Source organism: Leptodactylus fuscus, chromosome 5, assembly GCF_031893055.1.
Source record: "Leptodactylus fuscus isolate aLepFus1 chromosome 5, aLepFus1.hap2, whole genome shotgun sequence".
In the NCBI taxonomy this organism is placed as follows: domain Eukaryota; kingdom Metazoa; phylum Chordata; class Amphibia; order Anura; family Leptodactylidae; genus Leptodactylus; species Leptodactylus fuscus.
Window position 1 is genome coordinate 182748733 of NC_134269.1, and position 15844 is coordinate 182764576.

A 15844-nucleotide genomic window follows, 5' to 3' on the forward strand; every position below is an offset into this window, starting at 1 on the left:
CTCAGTTCAGTGATTTCTGTAGGATGCCATGAACCCATGTGAGAGATTCATCCCTCTCTCAAGTGTTAAACAAGGTCATAAATTTGTACTCATAAATCCGTCTCTCTTTCCTTGATTTAAAATTCCCTCTTAAAACCAAAATTTTCATGTTATTGGTGATATTATGATCTTCATTGCAGAAATGTTTTGACACCGGAAGGTCCATTCTTTGTTCTCTAATTGTGTGACGGTGTGAATTCATCCGCAGTCTAAGCTTCCAACATTAATCCCATGGTGCTTTACATTTGGGGGTTTACATACAATACACAAAATATACAGGTAGATATAATACTAACAGCGACTGGCATGGTGCCCCTGTGTCCCTCTTGTACATAAATAAGCATCCTTCAGAAATTGTTTTTAGATATACCTGAAGAAGAAGCCGGGAGCTTCGAAACGTTGTAATTAGAGATGAGCGAACACTGTTCGGATCAGCCGATCCGAACAGCACGCTCCCATGGAAATGAATGAAAGCACCTGTGACGCTGACTTTGCCGGCGGCTGGCGTCACAGTTGCTTCCATTCATTTCTATGGGAGCGTGCTGTTCGGATCGGCTGATCCGAACAGTGTTCGCTCATCTCTAGTTGTAATCTACCATCATTATTAGTTAGCCATTAAAAAGGGTATCAACTACTGAAGACTCTCAAGTTGATGTTTTGTTTTTTTTTTTTTTTTTTTTTTTTATTATATCCAGCAGGAGTAAGAGTTGGTTTATTTAGAGCAGAGGTTCTCAAACTTATTTTGTCTACCGCCCACTTCGAGAATTATTTTCTTTTTTTTTTTTACTTTACTACATCTTAAGAATCACAATCGCAGTCATTATGTTAATAATTAAATTATGTGCGTCATGTGAAAATAAGACTTTCTGATGAGGGTAATGTAAAACACCATTTTGTAATATTAGGAAAACTTTTATTCATGTTATTAAAACAATCATTTCAATTTTAATGTAATTTTCTTCCTGTTTGCTCGCGTCAATTAGCCCCGCCCCCAAATTAGTGTGTAGCTCCGCCCACCACATAGCGTGATCCTATGGGATGACTGAAGGGCCTGTGATGTCATCTAAAGGTCCTGTAGACTTGGATTTACCTTGTACGGAGTTTCCTAAAGGACCTGGCTCCTCTGCCCACTAGCAGCCTGTTCTATATAATAAAGCTTTATCCTAGTGAACAGAGAGACCAGGTCCTTTAGCCCAGTAGGATTTGGACTGCTTTATATAAGAAAGCAGCACTTATTCCACACCCCTCTATCTCACAGCAGGGAGCTAGGTGATGTGTATGTGATGTGTATGTGTGGTGCAGACACAGGCTGGCTCCGTACACTCAGCCCCCACACAGCAGGGAGCTACGTCATGTGGCTCCCTCAGCAATGAGCAGGGGGCCAGGTGCTAGTGTCCATAATGAAGTGAATAAAGTAGGATAGTGGACAAACAAAGCAGTTTTGTTGAAGCAATGTATTTAGGAAAAGTCTTAAATCCACATTAACAAGCAGTATAGATAGGATCATTGTTATGATACCACCCCTTTAAATTAGCTATCGCCCCCCTAAACTGCTTCAACGCCCCCAATCTTCTCTGTGCCCTTTACTGCCCCCCTATAGGCCTCCAGCGCCCACAAGGGGGCGTTATCGCCCACTTTGAGAAAGACTGATTTAGAGGGGGTATTCTCTGAATAAAGTTATATAGGTTACATAGTCTGTAAAGAAAAGAATTACACAATTAACTACATATCATTAATTGCTAGATTGATTATAACCTTCAGTCCTGACATAATATCTGCCATTATTGTCTCTTGGGTTAGGGCATACCTTTCTTTGACTAGTTGTTTGAATTGTTTGAACTATTTATATTATAGATGTAAATCAGATCACTTATAAGGCATATTTGTCTGCAAGATTCTTTTTTTCTCTGTGATTTTTTTTTCTTTTGACATACCATCTATATGACCACCCTACCCACTACAATTCTTATTAGAACTCCACTAAAGAAATATTGAGCTCGCATATGGACTTTATGAATGATAGAACGACACCATGGGTGAGTTTAGGCCAGTTTTTATGAAATCTTGATATGTAATTAACACACAGATGTAATAAATCAGTGTATAATACAACTTGATACTAGAAAACAAAATATAGAACACAAGGCATAACATACACAGATTATAGATATTGGCCTTTTTATATTTCCTCTGATAGATGCAATTAATTAACTGTGAATTATCTGTGCACGTTTTGTTGATCTTAACTCCCTATCATATGTTGTCCGCATCGAAACATATTGCTTTATAATGCATCCAAGGATTAGATGAAAGGCTACTGTTATAATTTTGGTGAATAAACACCATTGTCATGGACTTGATAGGCTGCTTAAACGCTTCTTTTTGTGGACCACAAAGGACTACTACATATGAATCATAACATAACGATCACATACAGTCAGTATAACTGCACTAATTGCTCAAATGTTTTTGTTCTTATCTTCTTTTAACATACCGTGCCAGCATCCATTAGATAGGCTCCATCTCTGCTTAGCTTTTCAACAGACAGTTGAAGAATCGATGGCTGAGGTATTGTTTTGTCATTAATGTTAAGAGCCCCCTACAAGAGAATTACAGTGTTACTCATATCGTGCATAAACCAGCAATATGTGTACATTTATTAAACTAGGATCATATCTGCGCATGGCTCTTGAACTAAAAAGACAGGGAGCTGGACAGCTAAAACAGTGGTTGCCAGTAGTTCCCATAGAGCAGGGGTCTCAAACTCGCGGCCCACGGGCCGCATGCAGCCCCCCGAACAATTTTGTGCGGCCCGCACAAGCCTAGGGACGCCGGATCCGAGTTAAATACACTAGCCGCTATGTTCTGGCTAGTGGACATCTAGGCGCGGTGTGATGACGTCACATCATCACATCGCGCCTACAGGTCTATTAGTGAAACTGCAGAGCGCGGCAGGGGAGCATTGGATGGTGAGTATAAGTGGTTTTTTGTGTGTTAAAGAGGACCTTTCACCATTTTGCACACAGGCAGTTCTATATACTGCCGGAAAGCTGACAGTGCGCTGAGTTCAGCGCACTGTCGGCTTTCCCGATGTGGGCCCAGTTTGAAGAGCTTACGGTCCGGTACCGTAGCTCTTCTATGGTCAGAAGGGAGTTTCTGCCACTCAGTCAGAGACATCCTTCTTCACAGCCAATCGCGCTGTGCTGTGAGAGCCGGGAGTAACTCCCCCCTCCCTCCCTGATAATGCTCGTCTATGGACGAGTACTGAGAGCAGATGGAGGGGGCGTTCCTCCCGGCTCTCACACATTGGCTGTGCTGTGAAGAAGGACGTCTCTGACTGAGTGTCAGAAACACTCATCTTCCCCACATATTGCAGTGGACAAGGACAGCTTAGGAGGTATACCACAACCATAGTGAGGCAATTGGCAAAATTATGACATTGGAAACTCTGGCAGTGGTATGACTCACAAAAGATTTTTCCTGATCAATGAACGGACACGCCGTGCATTTCCCACAGCTGTAAGTTCCCTTCAGAACACCCCTAGACAACCAAGTAGTGTCTGTTGGAATTTAGGGTAAATAACTGTACCAAGCGATCCCGGAGGTTTCTTCCTCGCCTAAAGGTAATATTCGGCCCTTCTCCAATAACATCCTCCATGTCAAAATCCGCTTTAAGAATACTCCAGTGCCTCTGCAACACATCCCTGACTTCATTATGTTGAGAATCGAAAGTCCCTATGATTCGAACGTGCTCATCATGTGCCTTCTTCCATTTGTGGGTAAGTAGAGAGCTACGTATGGTATGTTGTGCCCTGCCAAATGCTCCATGTATGACATGCCTGGGATAACCCCTATCCCTAAACTGTTGAGACAGCTCCTGAGATTGTCCAAGAAATTCTTTGTGGGACAAGCACTTTCTCCTCACTCTGAGGAGCTGTCGCACCGGGATACCTAGCTTCAAAGAGGCCGGGTGCCAGCTTCCCCATTCGAGGAAACTGTTGGTTGCAGTTGGCTTTCTAAAGATTGTGGAGGCAATCATACCACCAACCGTTTTGGTTAATTTTAGATCTTGAAATGCCAATGATTCAGGATTGAACTCTGAGGTTTACCTCAATCCCAGCTCATTCATATTGAGATCCCTCACAAAATGATTAAATTGCTCCTCAGTACCCCTCCATAAAATCAGAATATCATCAATGTACTGGGTCCATAAATCTATGTGCCCAGTACACAAAGAGGTCTCATTGGCAAAAACTACGGTCTCCTCCCACCAGCCGAGGAACAAATTAGCGTATGTGGGAGCCACAGAGCTCCCCATCGCTGTGCCCCTCAGGTGGTGGAAGGACCGCCCCTCAAGAGAAAACACATTTCTTTCAAGTACAAATGAAAGAAGTTTCAGTATGAAGTTGATATGGGCTCCCAACTGAATCCTTCTTGATCTAAGGTAGCAGGTAATCGCCTCATATCGCTTCTGATGAGGGATAGAGGAATAGAGTGCCTCTACATCAAGACTTGCGAATGACACCCTCTCATCCATTATTATCCCTTCAAACCTATTATGCACATCCATGCTGTCTCTAGTGTAGGAGGCAAGCCCTAAAACAAACGGCCGTAATATTTGATCTAGATATATGCTGATGTTTTGTGTTAAACTGCCGATTTGTGAAACAATGGGCCTGCCTCTCAGCGGCAGTCTGGCATTTGTTTCTCCTGTGTTGGGTCAAACTGCTGGTTTTATTTATGGGAGGCAAGTTTGACATGTGCATTTAGGCATGAGAGTTTGAGTCTGCAGTCTCTTTATTGAGTATCAGGTAGTTAGGATCAGTTTCTTCACATTATTTAAATCCCTTTTCTTCTCTCCCTTCATTAGGGGTCTGATCTTTTGGTATAGTGGATTTATTCACCACTTTACATGTTTATGGTCCATTGGGACTGGTTTTAAAGAATGTAATAAAAGTCAAGTTTTATACTTTTCTATCCTTTATTTTTGATTACCCTATGAGGATTGTATGATTCTCCACAGTGAATTGAGTTTATATGGGAATCGTGTATCTATTTTTGTCAGTGAATAGCTCTCCTTAGAGGCGTCAGCGGAGGGCAGCCGGGACAAGATTGTGGCAGGTGAGTAAAAATTGTCTGCTGCTACTCTATGTGGTGTTGAGGTTCCTAAACGTGCGTAGGCTATTAAGGTGTCATAAATTGTGGGGGTGGCATAAAAAGGGGTCATTTTTTGTATTGGGGGCCATAAAAAGTCAATCATATTCCTTAGAGTATCTGTAAACTTCCTCAAGCTTTATTAGTAGAGATGGGTGAACCCCAGGCAATGCTATTATACTCTGAGATTTCCTCAGACCCCACAATAGTGGAGGCCCAGGGAAGGTGAGTAAAATTAAAAACCGTTATACTTCTCCTGTCCCCTCTCTTTACTCAGTGAAACAGCTCTTCTTAAATTATGGACATGGCAAAGGTGTTAAAAGTTCCTTTTTAACAGCTGCAGGCCTTTGTAGGAGCCAGATTGCAAACAAAGTTGGAGGAAAGATTTCCGATGGCGCTCCTTAGGGTGGAGCACTCTCTTAGGGTGAAGCAGTCGGTCACTGTCAGTGCTGTCACGGTCTTATGCTTCGGATGGGAATTACTCTTCAGCATAGAACTCACCACGGACAGTATTCCAGCACTGGGTTCAGGGGGCTCCCTAGGACAGAGCTGGCCCTTCTAATCAGCCTGTCAAGTCTATACCTATCCCTGGTTGGTATGCTATTCCCCCAGCAGGCCACACCAATGAAGATGGTGGCTGCTACCACAGAGTTGAAAAAGGCCCAAAATCCCGGTTTCATTCTCTGTACTCCCTGTCATCTCCGCCTGTGATGAGGCCTACTAAGTTATCAGAATACTTCTGTAAGTAGCAGCTAGATAAGATAATCCTTTAATAGTCCCATAGTGGGGAAATTTCAGTATGTTACAGCAGCATAGTAATACAGTTACAGGATAATACGGAAGTAGACACACATATGCTGAGAAGATATAATAGGAGTCCATAGTAGCTAAGGAAGAGAAGAAAGAAGGAAGACTTCAGAATCATTTAGTTTTCTGTGCGGAGTGATCTTCACTTGGTGTGATGTAGATTATGTAGCCTGATCGCGGTTGGAAGGAAGGACTTTCAATAGCGCTCCTTCTCACATTTGGGGTTAAGCAGACGGTCACTTACAGTGCTGCCAAGTGCCATCAAGGTCTCATACATGGGGTAGGATTTGTTCTCCCGCATGGAGCTCACCACAGACAGTATCCTTCTGTCACCCACCACCTGTACTGGATCCAGGGGGCTCCCCAGGACAGAGCTGGCCCTTCTGATCAGCCTGTCAAGTCTATTTCTATCCCTGGTTGAAATACTGCTCCCCCAGCAGGCCACACCGAAAAAGATTGCTGAAGCAAACACAAAGTTGAAAAAGGCCCTAAGAAGTAGCCCCTGGACTCCAAAGGCCCTCAGCCTCCTGAGCAAGTAGAGTCTGCTGTGACCCTTTCTGTGCAGCGCCTCCAGGTGATCAGCCCAGTGCAGTTTATTATTGAGGAGTAGAGATGAGCGAATATGCTCGATCAAATACCTCCGGTGCATAGCTCCCAGCGCCAGGGAAGGTGAGTGGGGCAGTAAAAATTCGAAGCCCCGGAAGTGTTTTTGCAGCAGGAGCTATGCGGCAGAGTTATTCGATCGAGCATATTCGTTCATCTCTATTGAGGAGCACACCCAGGTCTTGACTATCTCAATGCATGTCCCTTGGATCTCCACCGGGTTCTGAAAACCTCTCCGTTTACTAAAGTCCACCACTATCTCCTTGGTCTTCCTAGCATGAATCCTGAGGTGGTTCTGCTGGCACCATTCAACAAAATCCCGGTTTAAGTCTCTGTATTCCCTATCGTCACCATCAGTAATGAGGCCTACTATTGCAGAGTCATCGGAGTACTTCTGTAAGTAACAGCTAGATGAGATTCGCCTAAAGTAAGGAGTGTACAGTGTGAAGAGAAATGGGGCAAGAACTGTACCTCGTGGTGCCCCGTACTACAGATTTCTACAGATTGTGTGAGACACACAGTCCCGGGCTCTCACATATTGAGGTCGGTTTGTGAGATAGTCTAGTATCCAGTTGGACATTATTCTCACAGTGTTCTCTGGTTTCTCCAGGTGAGATAGAGCTCTGTGAAGAATGTGGATGATGGCATCATCTACCTCAATGCCCGGCCGATACGCAAACTGGATTGGGTCCAGAGCAGAGCACTCTAGAGGGTGGGTTTTTGACATGGAGGATGTTATTGGAGAAGGGCCGAATATTACCTTTAGGCGAGGAAGAAACCTCCGGGATCGCTTGGTACAGTTATTTACCCTAAATTCCAACAGACACTACTTGGTTGTCTAGGGGTGTTCTGAAGGGAACTTACAGCTGTGGGAAATGCACGGCGTGTCCGTTCATTGATCAGGAAAAATCTTTTGTGAGTCATACCACTGCCAGAGTTTCCAATGTCGTGATTTTGCCAATTGCCTCACTATGGTTGTGGTATACCTCCTAAGCTGTCCTTGTCCACTGCAATATGTGGGGAAGATGAGAAGGCAGCTCAGGAGGAGAATACAAGACCATGTATGCGACATTGAGATTAAAAGAGATACTCCAGTGGCTAGACACTTTTTGATTTCTGACAGAGGTGAAACTGGTGGTCTGAAATTCCAAGTGGTGGAGGTGATTTGGCCTCCAAGAAGAGGGGGCGATTGGGATTCTATGATCCAACAAAAAGAATGTCAATAGATTTATAGGTTGGACACCATGGCCCCTAAGGGGTTAAATGAAATATTGTATTTTACATGTTTCCTGGTGTAATGTAATGGGAGTTTCCTTTCCCCCTTTCTTCTTCTCTTTTAAACGAAGTGACATTCATGAGAATTCTTTGATTACCTCTTGGGGTGTTGTTATTTTAGCACCCGTGTCTTGTGTTCTGTTTAAACATCCGATGAAATCCTCGAACTGGATTTACATGTTACGATGCTATAGCCGTCAGTAGGTTCATCTGTTTTGTTACTTTCCTGTATGTGGGCAACATACTTGCCCCTCATTCCCTTTGTTTGTATTTTGTGCCACAATGTTTATTGTGCTCCCCGGGTGTTCTTTCCGTATATACTTACCCTACTTCTCTGTACCATGGCATAAGCGCTCCTTCAACTATAATCTAGCCATCCGACGATCGTAGGCAGATAAGACCAGTATGATCAAAGCGGGCAGAAAAGGAAGTCAAGCAGCGTTATCTAAGTTGACGCGCATGCGTGAGACAAGGGGCTCGGCAGCTTACACCATTTGCTATTGGACAGTTCTAGTGGCCTATCCGAGTGAGGGGACAGTTACTAGTGGAGTGTGGTGTGGTGTCCTCTGGCTGTTCAACTAACGCGTGTTCGTAATGGAGAGAGGTTCGGCCGTGTACAACTGTAAACATTGACCAATCTGGTTACAAGGGGGTGGTGATCATCGTAGCCTGCCGATATTATCTATTGGTTCACTGGGTGTGTTCGGCTGGTGCTACTGTTGTCTAGGACGCTGTGACTAGGCTGGGGAGGTGTGTATGGTGTACACTTGGAGATTGGTCCAGAGTTCAGTGGGGAGGTGCATTGTGGACCTATTTAAGGCGTGCTCGGCGGGTAGACGCTGCCGCTGACAATTTGGCGGACCTGCTAGCGGTCAGACTATACCACAGTGCGATCAAAAGCAGTTATTACTGCTACAATTATTTTCATATCTAGCCCCTGAAGAGTCCATGTAGGACGAAACTAGCTGAGGCTGCCGCCCTACTCTCATAGCCATTTTCTTGTCTCCTCCTTATTCTTAGCCTGGCAGTCTGGCATTTGTTTCTCCTGTGTTGGAGTGGCATTAGGCCAGTAACCTCACAGGATGCCTTTGTCCATCTGCTGGTTTTATTTATGGGAGGCAAGTTTAATCTATGCATTTAGGCATAACATGAGTATCAGGGAGTTAGGATCAGTTTCTTACATTATTACATTATCTAAATTCCTTTTCCTCTCTTCCTTCATTAGGGGTCTGATCTTTTGATATAGTGGGTTTATTCAGCACTTTACATGTCTATGGTCCATTGGGACTGGTTTTAAAGAATGTAATAAAAGTCAAGTTTTATACTTTGCTATCCTTTATTTTTGATTACCCTATGAGGATTGTATGATTCTCTAGGGAGAGCTCTAGCAGATGCTAAAGAATGTACATAGCATCATGGTGCTCTTCAGTGTTGTGATTTAAGTGAAGTGCCACCTAAAGGCGACAGCGGAGAACGGCCTGGACAGTAACGTGGACAGGTGAATAAAATTATCAGCTGCAACCTATTGCTATTACACTAGGTAGCGGCTGATTTAAAAAAAAAAAAAAAACAACCCAGTTTATTCTTCCATGCAGCGCCGCACCTCCCATGAGGCGACCTGAAGCGACCGCTTCAGGTGGTGCTGTGCCAGGGCCCCAGGGAGGGCGTCATTTTTGCTTACCTAAGCCAATCCAGGAAAAGCTGTCCTGGACTGGCTTAGCACCGAGCAGTGGATTGGGGAGGCCACTGGAGCAGCGGCTTTCTGTCGTTCGCCTCGGGCGGCGAAAGGGGCAGGTTCACCCCTGCTTCCATGAGGCACTGCCTTCGCCTCAGGTCACCTCATGGAAGATCCACCCTGCTAGTACCACATTAGATCCAGCCATAAGTCGGCCTAATAGATGGAAGGCTTTATTCATTCACTAGCACTGTTGGTGATAAATGACCAGTACAACCAGTAGCTCCTTACACTATGAATGCAGCAGCAGTGCGCATGCTCAAATAGGACCCCTATTTTTATGATCCGTGATAGGACCCCCACCAATTGTCATGTTATCCACCAATCTGTAGATAAAGGATAACAATAAAACTTGGGCAAAACCCTTTAATAAATATTCTCATAATGTAAATTATGATTCACCAACTCATTACATAAAACTTTTAAATGTAAACACTCACCTCATCTGATAGATTGTCCACCCTGTACAGGTTAGGATGTATCATGAGCATCAGGTACGCTAGTGGTTGATTCTTAATCTGACACATGGAATATACTCGCTCATCCAAACTTGCATTTGTCCCAGTTTGAAAAGCTTTCTGTAGGGAAAATAAGAACAAACTTGTAAATTTCATACTGCAACCTGTTTACTAATACTAGTGTAATACTAGATTAAATACTAATGTTAAAAGGCGTTTTCCAGGATTTCTGAAAATCCATGAGAAGACAAGGGTACGGAAGGTTCTTCGTTCAGGCATTGCATCGTCCGTGCCATCAAATGTCAGAAGACGTTCAGTTTTTTGTGTTTGTAAAACTTTTTTCCTTTTTTGATTTGATAAAATAATTTTAAGGGTAGGTTCATTTTAACAGTGAGAGAGATAGAATATCAAAAATAAAATAGAGAAAATCACATTGTATAAATTTTATAAATGTATTCCTGTTTTGTATAGAAAAATAAGTATTTGATCCCCCCTGGCAAATAAGAATTACCGTACATACTCGAGTATAAGTCAACCCCCCTAATTTTACCACAAAAAAAATGGGAAAAACGTATTGACTCGAGTATAAGCCGAGGGGGGAAAATGCATGACATTCTGTTTGTGCTCATGTTCATCCTAGCCGGCTTCAGGCATGTCACATGTCACATGGTCTGGGATATTACCATATAGGCCCAAAGCCTGTGGTAGTAGTAATAGCCTGTTACTGCTAGCACAGGCTTTTGGGCCTGTATGGCAACAGGCTGCTACTGCTACCATAAGGCTTTTGGGCCTGTATGATAATGCCCCAGACATCTGGGGCATTATCACACAGGCCCAAAACCTTATGCATACCTCCCAACTTTTCAAGAACGGAAAGAGGGACAAAGTGTGTGGCGCATATTTAGCTCCACCCACTTTTATGTTGACTCCACCCATTCCTTCATTTTCCTCAGGACGCAGATCTGAATTGAAATCGGGACATACCTCCTGCCAACCGGGACAGGACACCAAAATCGTGAATGCCCTGTGGAAATCGGGACGGTTGGGAGGTATGGTTGTGGTAGCAGTAGCAGCCTGTTGCTGTAAAGGCCCAAAGCCTGTGCTAGAAGTAACAGGCTATTACTACTACCACAGGCTTTGGGCCTATATGGTAATATCCCAGACCACGTTACATCTGGGATTTTACCATATAGGCCTGAAGCCGGCTAGGATTAACATGGGATCCTGGAGAGGTGAGTAAAACTGTTTATTATTTTCTCTCACCTCCCCTGGAGCGCCGATTATTATATTCGGGGGTCTGAAAAGACTCCCGAGTATAATAATAGTGGCAGTGGGATCGCGGCTGGGGCTCGGGCCTACTCACTGCCGGACTCCGCGGCCTATAGTATAAGGTGTCGCGCGGGTCGGCAGTGAGCAGGCCCGGGGACAAACAAACATTAAGTTCTCATACTTAACGACCTCGCGCTGCTGCTCCTGCTGCTGCCACTGCTCATATTCTCCCGCGGCTGCTCCTGCGTCTCAGCATAGGGGGCGTGATGATGACGCCTGTGCTGAGATGCAGTAAGACGTCATCGACATACGCTGGGTGCAGGCCTGAGCTAACGTGGCCATGTCACCTGACGTGTGTTGTAGCCGGGGGAGGGGCTGGAACTGGAGCGGAGGCCCACTGCAGCGAGTTAATACGGTCGAGTCAATTACCGTATTGACACAAGTGGTAATTTCACTGGTCCCCAGTAAACATAACCCCAAAATTAAGTGGTCACTAACTTTTCTAACAGAGTAAATAGAGTAGCACAACATAGTAAAATTAGCAGTCTTCGTGGTATGTCTGAAGAGGAGAGAGAGGAGAGAGAGAGAAGAGAAGAGAGAAAGAGAGAGAGACTATATCTATCTGTATGTACACAGTGGCTTACAAAGGTATTCAGATCAATTTTACATTTTATCACCTTACAACCACAGACTAAAATGTATTTTATTGAGATTTTAAGTGTAGACCAACACAAAGTAGCAGATAATTGTGAAGTGGAGCGGAAATTATACTTGGTTTTAAAAATTTTAAATCAAATAAAAATCTGAATAGTGTGATGTGCAAAAGTACTCAGCTCCCTATATAAATACTTTGTAAAGGCACCTTTTGCTGCAATTACAACTGTAGGTCTTTTGTGGCTTGTCTCTACCAGCTTTGAGAATTTTGCCCATTCTCCCTTGCAAAATAGCTCAAGCTAAGCCACACTGGATGGAGAGCAACTGAACAGTAATTTTTATGTCTTCCACAGATGCTCAATGGGATTTAAGTCTGGACTGTGACCGGGCCATTCTAACACATAATATTCTTTAATTTAAACCTATTTCACTGTAGCTCTAGCAGTACATTTAGGGTCATTGTCGTTCTGGAAGGTGAATCTTCTTCTCAGTCTCAAGTAGGTTTTCTTCCAGGATTTCCCTGTATTTAGCTCCATCCATCTGATCCGGCTCAAAAAAAAAAAAGCATCCCTACAGGTTCTTCTTGTTCTAATTGGATGGAGTATTCTAATTCCATGATCTAACACAGGGGTCAGCAACCCAAGAAGGCACCCAAGATAGTTAGGCACAGGACTATCTGTTGCTCCAGGTGGCACTCTCTCTCTCTCATGGACCACTGAAATAGTAAAGAGGGTGCACTGGGTCGAGCATATGGCATGATGCCCTAGTGTTCGGACCAGTACCCTGGTCAGAGAACAGCAACTGCCTGTGCAAATACATGTCAGCTAAACTTGGCTTCATTGATTTCAATAAGGCTGGTAAGATATGTTTGGATTTAAACAAGAAAAAGACTAGGGTGTGTGAGGGGCATCCTTTGCCCCCTTCAGCAAAGCAGGCTTACTACTGTATAGACTACTCTGCCCCATGTTCAGCTAAAATTAATATCCAATAAATAGGAATCGTTTTGATAAAAATACAAGGATCAAATTGAAATGTAAATTTTAATTCACTAACTAATCGGTTGCTAATCAGTTTGTGTTACAGTTGCGCTAAAGAGTTTACATACCCCAGCAGGTTTGGTTTTTACAGAGCCCCTAAGTTTCTATTTATTAATCACAGTTTGAACACTGCTGACTGGCATTATCAATTCCTTGGATATCTTTTTGTATCCCTTTCCTGTTTTATACAGTTCAACTATCTTTTCCCATAGATCCATGTACAACTGTGTTAACTTCTGGGCATGTTATCAGGACAAAATCAACAGGGTATGTGAACTTTTGAACAGGGTCATTTTGAAGTTTTTGGTTATCATTATGATTAAAAAGAGAAAACACAGACTTTTGACAATAAATGGCTTCAACCAACCACTAACCAGGAGTAGAGAAAATGTTTTTGTGTTATCATTTAAAAAGAACAAAACAAGAAAGTTGCCAGGGTATATATAACTTTATCGCTAGTGTGTATACACACACACACACACACACTTTCATATAGGGGAGTCAACACCATTACAATTATTGCATGGCACACGGACTATTTCATCTTTGAAATTCGGCCCAAAAGGCAAAAAAGTTTGCTGAACCCTGATCTAACATTTCAGTATCCATTGTAAAATATGAAAAACATAACTCCATGATTGTTGAATCACGAAAAATGCAAATTTTGACTTATATAATCTGTAATTAAAATATATTATGCAAAAGTTTATCCAGCATTAATGGTCAAGTAATTTATTACTATTCAAGACAGATATGAAGAGAGTTCCAGCAAACCAAACTCAGAACATAATCTGTGCCTTCAAATTACAAATGCAAAACTACTAACCTGTTTTAAAAGAGCCAGTACAAACAAAGGGAACAAACGCAATGAGTTTGGTGCAAGAAGACCAGGCTGTTGTATAGTTAGTACCGATGTACGGTACGCAGACAGGGAATCAATTGCTGCATTAACCAGGGCATCCCGTGCATCACTTAAACTTGATGAAATTGATCGGTCAACAGCTAGAGGAATGTAGCAATAGTTACATTATTAATAGTTAAAACATTTTCTAGCATTAGTTTTCATCAGTACATTTACAGAATTATGATCTATCCCAAATAAATAAAGGTATCCAGAAACCTCCAAAGCAACCGAAGAAACTAACTGCTGGAGGCCGAGTTATCTCTGATTTTGGGAGACTAAATCTGACTGTTACATCTAAGACTCTATTCAGATCAAGATTTTTACATCCATTTAACTGATGCAAAAAAAAAAAAAAAAAAAAGATAAAAAAGGATGCAAAAAATGGACACAAACTGATAGCCATCTGTTTACATAGACATAGAGATGAACAAATCAAAGCTGCCGAAGTAGAATTCGATCAAAATTTTAGGAAATATTCAATTCATGCTTGGTAGCGGATCAAATTTTTTCTAAAAATGGATGCATGTTAGGGCAAGGAACTCTGGGAACACGGATCACCCTCAATGTCATGCGTGCAGCCAATCAGCAGCCAGCCCTGAGATGTCACAGACCTTTAGCCTCTTTGTGACTGCCCACAGCATCGGAAGCAGGTGTTAAATGTAACTGACAGCTAACACCCTCCTCCATAACCCTTTGGTCGGAACACAGCTCCAATTGCGGGTTTTAACCCCAAACATGACCACAGCATCCAAAAGGTTCTACCATGCTACATGTCCCCCTGGGCACCCCCCCCCCATCCCCCCCCCCATCCCCCCCCCCATCCCCCCCCCCTTCCCCCCCCCCCCCCCCCCCTGGCGAGATCAGAGGGTGCTAATATGAATCTTCTGCAGCCCGGGGTCTGGCCAGTGACCCCCAAGCTGCTAGTAGCACCCAGTACCTGGTTGATCCTGCCAAGAAGTGAGGAAGCCAGCCTATGCATCTGCATATATTGCAGTATATATTGCTAAATCAGAGGATCAGTGCATCGCTGGTTCAAATCCCCTAGTGGGACCTCACTAAAAACCACTGCAAGGCACAGTGTTATACACCGCTATACAAGATTTCTGCAGCCAGGAAACAGCAGGGTTTTTTTTAACCCAATTCATCATGTATTAGTTCAGAATAAATAGTATTAAAAAATTTGGCAAAGCTGCCGAATCGAATTTTTGAAAAATTCACTCATCTCTAACAGACATCAATGTTAAAAAAACAAAATACAGATCCGTTGCTGTCCCTTTTCTTGGACGGAAACAAATGTATGGTATACTATGTTTTTGTGTTGTTTTTTTTTTTTTTTTTTTGGAAGAACATAAAAACATAATATACTATATTTTTGTTTCTGTCAAAAAAAAAACTCAACAGCAGCAGATCTCTGCTGCAAACCCGAAACTGTGTGCGTACTGTTCCCTGCGGGTGTCAGCCATATGTTACAACTGACACTGTCCTGTAACACCCGTGGTCGGAACCGGATCTGATCACGGGTGTTAACCACTGAGATGCCACCGTCAAACATGACCGCGGCATCTCAGGGGTTTCGGTATGTTTTTGGGCCCGATTGGCAATACCCACGACGTTTTCGGGGGTGCCAGTGTTTCTAATGGGCAAGCCCGGGGTCTGATCAGTGACGCCAAATCTGCCCTCCATGTGTGCCTCCATGTACCTGGTTGATCCTGCCAAGATGAAGGCTGCTAGCCCCTGCGTCTGCACGGGTTGACAGCCTCCTATACACCACAATACAATACACAATGTGTATTGCAGCATATAATTATTGAAGCAGCGATTAGCAGATCACTGCTTCAATCCCCCGCAGGGGCAGACATTTTTTTTAAAAAAGTAAAAAAAAAATAAAAAAAATTTAGACGTTTTGAAA

General features: G+C 43.2%; 1 protein-coding gene across 3 annotated transcripts in view; it reads right to left on the reverse strand.

The window, feature by feature from the left end:
• Positions 1-15844, reverse strand: part of SEC24A (SEC24 homolog A, COPII component) — a 90484-nt gene that overhangs the window by 15480 nt on the left and 59160 nt on the right. For all 3 annotated transcript variants that reach the window (XM_075274825.1, XM_075274824.1, XM_075274823.1), the window contains 3 exons: positions 13858-14033; positions 10054-10191; positions 2534-2638 (listed from right to left, as the gene is read on the reverse strand). In XM_075274825.1, the coding sequence (XP_075130926.1) occupies positions 2534-2638; positions 10054-10191; positions 13858-14033 (419 nt within the window). The remainder of the gene's footprint in view (positions 1-2533; positions 2639-10053; positions 10192-13857; positions 14034-15844) is intronic.